Genomic DNA, 10,878 nt, shown 5'->3' on the forward strand with positions numbered 1-10,878 from the left:
AAGTTGTTTATTACTCATAATAGTCAAGTGATTAGACTATTTTTTGAAGCATTAAAACAATAAAATTTTAGTTACCATATTATAATAAAAAAAAAGGCACAAAAATTAGTTAACGGTAACTTTATATTACGTGTGAATTGTTGAGCGTTTCTTGTTTACACGGTTTCTCGTTAATTTTCTTTCTACAATATATATATTATCTCTCTTCTTCTTCTTCTTTCTTTTCTACTCCTCTGTTTTCTTTTCTTTTTCGATCAAATATGGGGATGTATATTGATGATGAACAGCTCCTTAGGTATCTTCTCAAATTTGTTACTGGTATCTCTGTTGAATGCGACGAAATTCGACTCGTAGACTTGTATGGGAACAACAAACCCTCTCAGTTATTCGATACCACGGCGACTACTGCTACTGAATATCATGTTTTTACTCAGTTAAAGAAAAAAAAAGGGAATGGTAAGAACTTCAACAGGGGAATTGTTGGTGGTGGCGGCTCATGGAAAGGAATCGACAATGGTAAACCAGTTTACAACAAAAAAGGATTAAAGATTGGGTTCAAGAAAACTTTCCGTTTTGATGAAGAAAACCATGTCTGGATTATGAAAGAATATCGTCCTAGTGATAATATACTAAAGGCCTTGAGACTACGTGGTCAAATTCGACATGAGGAGGAATTTGCTGTATGTCGCATTACCAGGAGCGTCAATTCTTCTCAGGTTAACATCCCTTCGGATCACAATGTAGAGAATTTTCTTGATTCTGTGCTAATTTCTGCATCACAATGTCAAGAAACTGTGGAATTCTTTGCTCAGAATCAGTTTCAAGAAAATCAAGATTTGGGACAATTCAGTGCTGTTTTTGCTCAGAGTCAGTTTCAAGATTTGGAACAATTCAATACTACTAATGTAATTCTATCTGATGAGTCGAACAGTATTTTGAATGGGAACCAAATTGGTCCAGTTAGTTTAGTGTTCAAAGAATCAAAATTGTCTGCTGCAATAGAAGAGGAATGCTCTGTTTCTGTTCCTGTGGTTCATCAACAAACTCCCTCTGTTAAAGAAGTAGAATGCTCTGTTTATGACATTGCTACTTACCACAAAGAACTTGATGCCTATGCTGCCTCTCAACTCAAATCAATGGTTCCTTACATTCCGCAACAGCAAGAAGATGATGAAGCTGATTCTATCCCACTTTTCTACGAAGATTTTTATATTGATTATACAGATCTCTGGAGTTAAGAGTAGCTGATTGTTGATACGACTCAACTCTTAAAATTTTGTTTGCCGAATTGTGTATGATTTTAATTTTATCTGTCAATGCACTTTCACTTTTCTTCTTACACCAGTCCTTTACTTTGTGGTTTAGAATTATTACTTTTTCATGAAAATATTTCCTTATACATGAAATTCAGTGCTGCTAATGTAATTCCAAGAAAACTGCACTGTTTTGATTAAAGAGATTAATGGATAGCTGCAAATCAAGGCCCATTAGCTCAGTTGGTTAGAGTGTCGTGCTAATAATGTGAAGGTCGCAGGTTCGAGACCATCTTGTCTTTTTACAAGTTCGTGATTAATTTAATTCAACATAACAAACAACCAAATCTTAATCTTAACTAGTTGCTAGTTGTGTATTTCATCTGTTAAATTATAAGTAGTACTAATTTTCTGATTGTTTTCCTCTAGCTTTATTTTGTTGAATGATAAATCCTAGAAAGGCCATACCTTCAATCTATGTGCAGTAAGCCAGTAATATAAAATCCCCTTTAAAAAGTGTCCTGAGCCTGAAGCAACTAACTTTTCCGCTTTCTCTCCTGGGAGCCAATGTGGTCCAATACGCTGCACATTACTCTTCCAACACCTTCTTCATTATCCGATTCATTGTCTTTGGGAGCTTGAAATGAGAAAAAGTAATGCGAATCATCGAGCTTTACCACAGCAAGGTCCTTAGTCAATGGCCTTTTTACTGGATTTCATTTCCAACAGGAACAAGTACTGAAGTAGAGAGTAGTGCTTGTCGATCAAGTGGAGAATGGAACAGGGGAGGAGGGGCAGATGGTGAATAATGCTGCCCTGGCTGTTATGTTATTCGTCATCGAGAAGATCATTTTACTAATATCAATAGGAACTTGTGGCTGTGTCAAGGAAATTGCTTCAATAAGATTCTTTACTTCCTCTCCCCCTAATCAACTCAAATGATTGAATGCGCTTTGCACTTAAAATCTCCAAGATACATACTTTCCTAAGCTGTCTCCAGAAGGAGAGAATGAAAGGCTGGGGATGTTATCTTATAATCTGTACAGAAACAAGTTGTGGCCTATTAGCAAATATTAAGTCATGGGATTTCATTACCTCTTTTGACACTTGTGGTGATGTTAACATAAACTTCAATCGAACACACCACGGCTAACTCTAGCCATGAACTCGACATTACAACTGAAATGATCTATGATCCTTTATAGCATAGGAATAGATCTTACAATGTTTGAACACAAGACACTAAACTCAAATAACAACTAAAGACTATTGTACATCCCTTACTGCTTATGAGAATAGTGCTTTATTGAGAGAGATGACTTTTGCTTTGAACAAAAACAATCTAGTAGACTGCCATTGGGTGAGAGCTCTGCGCCTAAGCTATCAGGCCCACCTACCCCAGTAGGTGTAGCAGCTTTACAACTGCATTAACTCATCCTGGATAGCTCCTACTCGAGGGATCAGATCCCTCTACCAGATCTCATAGTTAGTTAATTCATCAAAACATAGGAATGTAACAATCTAAGATCTAAAGTATCAGCTGGCCCTTTTTGTTACTGAGTTGCACCTCTGTTTCTTTATTGTCTTTTTTTCTTTCGTTCCGATTGGAACGTTTGTTTAATCTCTTCATTGATTTTATCAGAATGCAGTCCACCAAGACCAAGGTTCAATGTCTTAGTAGTGAAGGTCGTCTATCTATACAGAAAGAATCCATTTGATCAACCGAGTCAGCCAGTGAGGTAGTAGTGAAGGTAAAGGTGTATTTACAAGGTCGTTCATGTCATTTCTCTTTCTCTAATCATCGACAAATTTTGATTTCAAATTCTCATTTTGTTGCATTGTTTCAAAAATAATATTATAAGTAAAAATATTGTCAGCCACAATTTTATTTTGATTCCATCTTTTTCTTGTCGAGACAAGTTGCGATAATTTGTTTCTCTTTTTTTCTCGAGAATTTTAATCATTGGAACCAATCATTTTAACTGGTAATACGATCTAAGTTCCTTTTTAGTTCAGGAATAGATCTTACAAAGTTAAGACACAAAACGCAACTTTCCGATGAACAAACTTAAGACTCACTCTATCAGGTCCCTTGTAGTTCTTGAAAGTTTATTCTTTTGCTCAAGAGAGAGAAAGCTGCTAATGCCAAAATTCTTAGACGTGTGTGTGTGTTAGTTTCTCGTCAACAAAGGTATAATATGCTCTCAGCGAAACAACCTAGTGTGATCTCATTGGCTGAGAGCTCTGTCCTCTTTTCCGTGCTCGCCAACCATAACAGAGTTGGCAGTTTTTACAGCTGTTCCACATTTGTCCTGGAACATGCGATACTCATGGGACCAGGGCCCATTGTTTGTTAAGATCATCAAAACTTCAGAGTTACACAATGTCAAGAAACTATGAAATTCAGTTCTGCTAATGTAATTCAATCTGATGAGTTAAATGGAATTTGAATGGGAACATTAGCCCAGTTAGTTTACTTGCAATAGAGGAAGAATGCTCTGTTCCTGTGGTTCATCAAGAAACTCCCTCTGTTAGTTTCGTCGCAAAAGAATCAAATGTGGCTGCTGCAAAAGAAGAAGAATGCTCTGTTCGTCCTGATTATGACATTGCTACTTACCACAAAGAACTTGCTGTGTATGCTGCCTTTATACTTGAATCAATGGTTCCTTACATTCCAGAAGGACCAGAACCACAAGAAGATGAGGATCAAATCCCACTTTTCTGCGAAGATTTTTATATTGGTCATACAAATCTATGGAGTTGAGAGTAATCTGTGATGGTTGATACAACTCATTCTTTGAAGAATTGTATATGATTTTGACAAGAAAACTGCACTGTTTGGATTATAGAGATAATGGTTAGCTGCAAATCAACATTGAGCCCATTACCTCACTTGGTTAGAGCATTGTGCTAATAATGTGAAGGTTGCAGGTTTGAGACCAGCATGGGCCATCTTGTGTTTTATTATTTTCTCCTCAAGTGTCTCTGATACTTTCGGTTCAGTTCTCTTCACAAGCTTTGATTTTTTCATCGTTTTCAACTTTTTTTCCAAGTAGAACTCATAATTAAACACTGAGATTTCAACTACAGCTTTTTATGCGTGCGTCCTTAAATGGTAGTTATACCACTAAGGCTAACTGATCAGCTACCACTGCAGATTTATAACAACAAACGCCAAGAAAATTAGAGTTTGCATATTTGATGACTTCTGGTCAATGTAAACTAGAATGAAGGCTTGTTAAGCAAAACTATGACTGAGGCGAACTGTTGTTGAATACACTAAGTCCAGTGTTTAATTTAATTCAATATAACAAATAACCAAATCTTAATCTTAACTAGTTGGTATCACATAAAAATAAATTTGAAGATAAAGACTGAAAACTTGAACTATTCACAGTTTACAGAAGGTGGGTTGGTGCTCTCACTAGTATATACCACACACATACACAAAAATAGTATGAAGAGGTCAGAGCCAATGCCTGTTATCTCGAGTGTTTTCTTGTGATATCTAATGGTCATTGCTAAGAGCTGCTTGTCTCCACCACCCACATTGACATCAGTTTGCTAATAAGAGACACAGCTAAATTGAGCTTCTCACGACAACATACTGCTTTACAAGTACAAAGGAATAGCGCATTGATACCTAAGAGAAAAGCAAAGACAACAAAGTGAGGTCCATGTAGTGTCTATTTCATCTGTTAATTTTTGACAAATTGCATTTTGGCAAAAGTCCAAAATTAACTTCATCATATTCTAGATGTCAAGAGTAATTAAGAACACATTGGAATCAAAACACGGCTTTCCTGATAGCACCAAATGAAACAAACACACAAAAAAAGTTGGAACTGGAGTTACGTTAGCTGATATGCAGAAGCCTAAATATGGACATCTAGATTCTACAAAGATTTACCAGTAATTAATTCTAACTATTGCTAGTAGAACTTACTTTAAATCACTTATAATCAATATAGACAACTCAACCATAGAACTCCAAGGGGTTGAGGGCCATGATGCACACAAAAAACCTCATAATAAGTCCATCGTCTTCTTTTTTTTGGGATAACAGTGGTGTACGAGTCAGCTTGCATGACTATTCTATTAGGTAACTGCTACCTCCCCCGCCACCAACACAAGTACCAGGTTTGTTATTTCTGCTGGGATTTGAACCCTGATCTCCAAAATTTGCACCAACTTCATTGACCACTAGAGTGCCCTCCTAAGTGTGTCTCTGGCTTACTTTTCTTTAATATTATTAGCAGTTTACCCCACACCAGTAATTGTCCCTCACTCCCCTAATAACAATTCAATGAATTCCTTTCTTTCCAGTTGAACCGACATGAGTGCATCATCCTTGACAATATTATCATCATAAAATCTGAAATACTAACAACTGCAATAACAAAATTGTGCAGAAGGAAAAGAAGAAGGTTGAGGGACTCTTTCAGCAAAAAAAACCATTAATGCATGATTGCAACCCACCAACATGTACGTTAACCTAATGATGAAAGCTACTGTTCAAAAGTGTCTGCCACTATCAATTACTCATTCTACAAATAATACATAAAAACCAGAGCGTAGAAAGAACAGATGGAGAATTTGGGTTGACATTATAATTTAAAACAGCATATCTACAATAATGGACTATATTTCTTATCATGACTAATAATATAAATGAAGTGAAATATCTAAGAGCGGGTTCTAATTGACAGCACACACCTGCAATGGTAGGTCAAACAAGGTCACACTTATACGTGACGACTTGAAATTCTTAGCCTTCTTATCAGCTGCAGAGACCGGAGAAGCAGCTTTAGCAGCAGATTTGGCCAGGGCAGTGGGCTTCAAGGCACTTTTGGGGTTCAGAGACTTTCTTTTTCTTTTTGATGAAGTAAGAGGTTGTATCAAAAGGCTTCAAGGAGATAAGCTCAAAGTTGTTAAGCTAATCAGAGGAGCTAAAGAAGTCTTTAAGGGAAATCACATCATTTATTGCCCACACAGTCCCAAAAGCATGCCCTACAGCATGAATCCCTTCACTGGTTGCCTTAGCTGCTTCTTCTCCATATCTGTGAGAAACAAATTCAGTTGTCACAGTGCCGGATGTAGACATCACATTCTTTCCAGCTACTTCAACCGCATCACATATTCTGCCTATTAACAAGAATATCTGCATTAGGCTTCTTCCAAATTAAGTCATTAACTTGTAAACAAAAAACAATACTTGTGCCAAAGACAATTGCATTGCTGTGAGACCCAGCATATACACTTCTGTCGAAACCACCAAATATCATCTTTCAAGTCTACAATATACATATTGTACTAGCCAGATGCATAAAGTTAATGTTCTTGTCACCCTTATGCCACTTGGCATCCTGTACGAGAGGGTTGGGGGAGGAAGCAAGAGCCACCCAAACATAAAACAATTACTCAAAGTAGTTCAACATCTAAATGTTGAATTATGCCATTAGAAACTCAAGTAAAACTTGTCTTTTCTCCTATCTCCTTGTCTTTCCCTTTGCTAGTTCTGTGCTCTTATAGATTATCATAAAACAAAAGAAGAAAAGAGAGGAGGAATTTCTCTTCTCTTAATCCAAAAATACGGATCAGAATTGCCAAACTTAGAGGCATACAAATTCCACAAAATTAGTTAGAACAGAGAAAAAAAGACGCGACTTACTAAATCCATCAAGAGTGGCAAGAACCATTTCCCCTGGAAGGAGGCTAAAGAACTTTTTTCCTGCTTTGGAATTTGCAAGGGACCTAGTAAAGAATCCTGAAACCTTCACAGCTCCAGATAGGACCCCAACTGCCATTTTCTCTGTCACTTTTGTCACTCTCTTAACACTGAAAAAACACACCCCAACAAATACGTCAAAACTATTACATTGACTATTCACATTAGTATCTAAGACCTTCTTAATGGGACATTCATATCCATCAGCAAGAGGTATCTTAAGAAAAAAGAATCCAGTTTAATGATAGTCCCTTTCCCAGGGGCCAGGAGTGGAAATAGATGAAATCAAACTTTTTGTGCTGCTTATTCCCATACATATTGATAGGCATTTGCAGTAACAAGGAACATCATCAGTAATAGAAACTAGTTACACTCAGATGAACCAAAATTATCTTGGTTCGATAGATGGACTTTAAGGACACATTATTAAAACTGAAAATCAGTTTCAATACATTTATAGCCAAAACAGTTAAGAAAGTGATATCTTAACTTTCTTAGTCCAACAATTTAATTGGATTAGCAAATCTCTAAGAAACAGAGAGCATTCCCATCATGCTATTCTGGCAAGTGGATATGCATCCTCTTCTTTCCACATTCAGAAACTTAGAAACCATTGTATCCTCGTATTTCTTGTTCTATATTTAGGGTAATCCCACAAGTGGGTTCTGGGGAGAGTGGTGTGTACGCAGACCTTACCCCTACCTTGGTATACCAGTCAAGTGATATATAAAAGAGTCATAGTCGATATTACCTTGTAATGACTAAATTAGAAATTTCACTCCAAATGACCTTAATATCAAGCAACCATCTCTCCCATCAATATCCTCTCACTCAATGAATGTTTGTCACAAGAAAACAAAAGAGAAAGCCTTGTGTACGAAAGAAAAAGGCAAGTTTTCTAATTCAACACTTCCACAATCACACCTTCCACTGACATTGACTCATCCCAATCGTTAAAATACTAAAGGCTTAAGGCTGTCACCTATTATGTGGATGTGGGGCTACAAAAGATCTCCTCTACTTCAACTTGCCTGCATTCCCATGTGAAGAGAATAAACAGAAGCACTTCCCTTCACATTGTACCTTCATAGCCCATTTAAGAATTCAACAGGTAGTTTCACTATACTAGACCTTACTTTGCAAAACAGTCAAGAACTCAAAAGATAGCTTATCAAAACGATAAACAATAACAGCAAAACAAAGATATTTAGCTAATCATCAAGCCAGCCAAGCAAGAAAAAGCAAAAGTCCACCAAATCCTAGAAAGGTCATACCGTTTGATCCTCTTCAACGTCTCAGGACTGACCTTAGTCTTCGAACCTGTCTTAAACCTATTCTTCAGAACCTCATTCCCCCTCTTCAATCCATCTGCAGTAACATCTCCGCACCACAAAATCCCCTTTATTAAGTGTCCTGAACCTGAAGCAACTAATTTTGCTGCCTTGGCATTGTACTCCTCCACATTGGGCGCCAATGTCGTCCAATACGCTGCACATCGCTCTTCCAACACCTCCTTCTTCTTCTCCGACTTTAAATCCGCCAGTGACAACTCCTTCGCCACCGGTCCACCCAATCCCACCGCGGCCTTTTCTTCCACTTTCTGCACCGCAAAATTGCTGTAATTTTCCAAAATACCATCCAGCTCCTTCAATAATTTCTCCTGTCCCTTGGAAGCAATCGTCAAACCATAATTCAACGAATCACCGACTGATTCTGTATCCGATTCATCGTCTTTGGGAGCTTGAAATGAGAAAAAGTAATGCGAATCATCGAGCTTTACCGCGGTAAGGTCCTTAGTCAACAGCCACTGGATTTCATTTCCAACACTAACAAGTAGAGCGACGATATTGTTCCCTTGTCGGAGACGATGTAGAAATAAATCGCCAGTGGCGAGTTCAATGGAATAGTGCTTGTCAATCAAGTGAAGAATGGAACCGGGGATAACGAGAAGGGTTTCTTCAAGGATTTCAGGAGGGGCATATGGTGAATAATGCTGTTCTTCAGGGGCAGTTTGATCATTTTGAGGGAAGAGATTTTCTACAAGGTCGTTCATGTCAATAATTGGGTAAAGGTTTTGGCGAGAGGTTGAAGAGGGGAAAGGGGTATTTTGGTCAATTAGTAGTTGAGGATACATTGAAGAGGAATTAGGGTTTTTAGAAGCCATTGAAGTAGCAGGAGTGATCAAAGTGAAGTTGAAGTTGAAGTTGGTGGTTGGCAATATTAGAATTTCGCGGGCAAGCATCCATATTTGTTTCTTTTGTTTCAACTGTATTCAAAATAAGTGTACTTTGACTTGTTTCTTTTGTAATTCAATTATTCAAAGTAAGTGTATTTATTTCTTTTGTCAATCAATTATTCAAAATAGGTGTACTATTGTAACATGAGAGAAATCTATAAATAATGAATAAGAAATAAAGATAAGATATGGGACACAATGTAATATTTTATTACTTTCTAATATGTTTTTAATTGTACTAGTTCTTGAAACATGCGTTGTAATAAGAGACTGAGAGACATAAATCAATTGTAAAATGCTTTTAATCGTATGAATCCATTAGATAAAGTCGTCATTTGTCTTTACAAGATATATCCTTAAGACGATGTCTTTGACATGCCTCAAGCTATAAAAATTTCCGTAATTTTTAATATTTTCCAACACTTCGATGCTGTAAGGATCGAAGTTTTGTACTGCTCTAAAGAATGGCGAATTGAGCAAAACGAGACTCCAATTTTTTTTCTTGAATATGGGAATGGAGAAAATTGTGGTGAATGAAACTTTTTTTGTTCTTTTGGATTTGATGTTTCAAAAAGTAAAAATTGAAACAGGAACACCATTATATAAGTTGAGAGGATAACTTTTCAAAGAAGGATATACAATTTCTTTTTTCTTTCTTTCATGGGTTGGGCACAAATAATTTTATATTGGACTGATTTTAGTCCAACCCAACATAACTCATTTTTAAGTGATCTTCAATTTAGTTCAATATTAACCTAATTCTAATCCATGTTTAAGATTTACTTTAATTTGAAACTATTACTTGATATTTACTTTGATTTTTGTATGAGCCGAAGCTAGCGTCTCGAGTCTCGAATTAATAGTCTCAGATCAAGGTCGTATCCCGAGTTAGGATTGGGTCTCGGATCACAAGTTTCGAGTCAAGGTGGGGATTGGGTCCATGATAAAGACTAAGGCTCGGGTTCTAGGTCAAGATCACTCCTGGATATGGATCAGAACTCGAACCTCGAGTCCCTCGGGTTCAATTCCCAAATCTTGGGTTAGAGTTAGATTTTGGCTCGGGTCCTAAGTAAGGTTCAAGGATTGGGTCTTGAGTCTTGGTTTTATGGTCAAATTCAAGGCTCGAGTTTTGAGTCATGTCGGAGATCATTTTTGTAGCATCAAAAATAAGAAAAGATGAAAATCGACCTTCGGAGTTCAGTTTATTTAATAAATTCTTTTTGCCAAAACTAGCCTCCTGAAATCATTTATTATGGTTAAGCAGTAAATTAAGGTGATAATAGTCAATAGATACATTCATTAATCATGAGTTAGTATAAAAGGTAGGTGTATCTAATTAGACTTAAACTTAAATTAAGGTTAATCCGTAATATTAATTAGGCTCGCTTACTCAAAGACAAGGTAGTGTCTTGAAAATTCTTAAGCACTTGTTTAGTATACGGGATGAGATAAGTAAATATATCTCATCTTCTATATGAGATAGTAGTCTCACTAATTATAACTTTATCATCTTATCTATAAAATACTACACATATTAATACAAGTTACAACGAGGTATTAACACTTTGGGTGTGTACAAGTAAGCATTCAAACTTGTATAAAATTACATTGAACAAGTAGACAATGACGTCTTATGTAACAATTCACATCCTACATGACGC

General features: G+C 36.7%; 2 protein-coding genes across 2 annotated transcripts; one reads left to right on the top strand and one right to left on the bottom strand.

The window, feature by feature from the left end:
* The first annotated feature begins 260 nt into the window (after positions 1-260).
* On the top strand, positions 261-1,238 carry LOC107057785 (uncharacterized). The gene has a single exon (XM_015302742.1). It carries the CDS (start codon positions 261-263, stop codon positions 1,236-1,238), a length of 978 nt encoding a protein of 325 aa, XP_015158228.1.
* A 3,307-nt stretch (positions 1,239-4,545) lies between these two features.
* Positions 4,546-9,203, bottom strand: LOC102590062 (uncharacterized). Its single transcript, XM_006361894.2, has 4 exons — positions 8,256-9,203; positions 6,925-7,091; positions 5,970-6,398; positions 4,546-4,896 (listed from the first exon to the last, which is right to left on the bottom strand). The coding sequence occupies exons 1-3, from the start codon at positions 9,143-9,145 to the stop codon at positions 6,190-6,192; spliced, it is 1,266 nt and encodes a 421-aa protein (XP_006361956.1). The 5' UTR covers positions 9,146-9,203; the 3' UTR covers positions 4,546-4,896; positions 5,970-6,189.
* Positions 9,204-10,878: the final 1,675 nt, after the last annotated feature.

Source organism: Solanum tuberosum, unplaced genomic scaffold (genome assembly GCF_000226075.1).
Source record: "Solanum tuberosum cultivar DM 1-3 516 R44 unplaced genomic scaffold, SolTub_3.0 scf00378, whole genome shotgun sequence".
Lineage (NCBI taxonomy): Eukaryota > Viridiplantae > Streptophyta > Magnoliopsida > Solanales > Solanaceae > Solanum > Solanum tuberosum.

Coding starts and splice junctions, on each gene's coding strand:
- LOC107057785 (XM_015302742.1), top strand. CDS start 261: ATGGGGATGTATATTGATGATGAACAGCTCCTTAGGTATCTTCTCAAA.
- LOC102590062 (XM_006361894.2), bottom strand. CDS start 9,145: ATGGCTTCTAAAAACCCTAATTCCTCTTCAATGTATCCTCAACTACTA. Junction 7,092..8,255: donor ACGTTGAAGAGGATCAAACG/GTATGACCTTTC, acceptor GTGTTTTTTCAG/TGTTAAGAGAGTGACAAAAG. Junction 6,399..6,924: donor TGCCACTCTTGATGGATTTA/GTAAGTCGCGTC, acceptor TCTTGTTAATAG/GCAGAATATGTGATGCGGTT.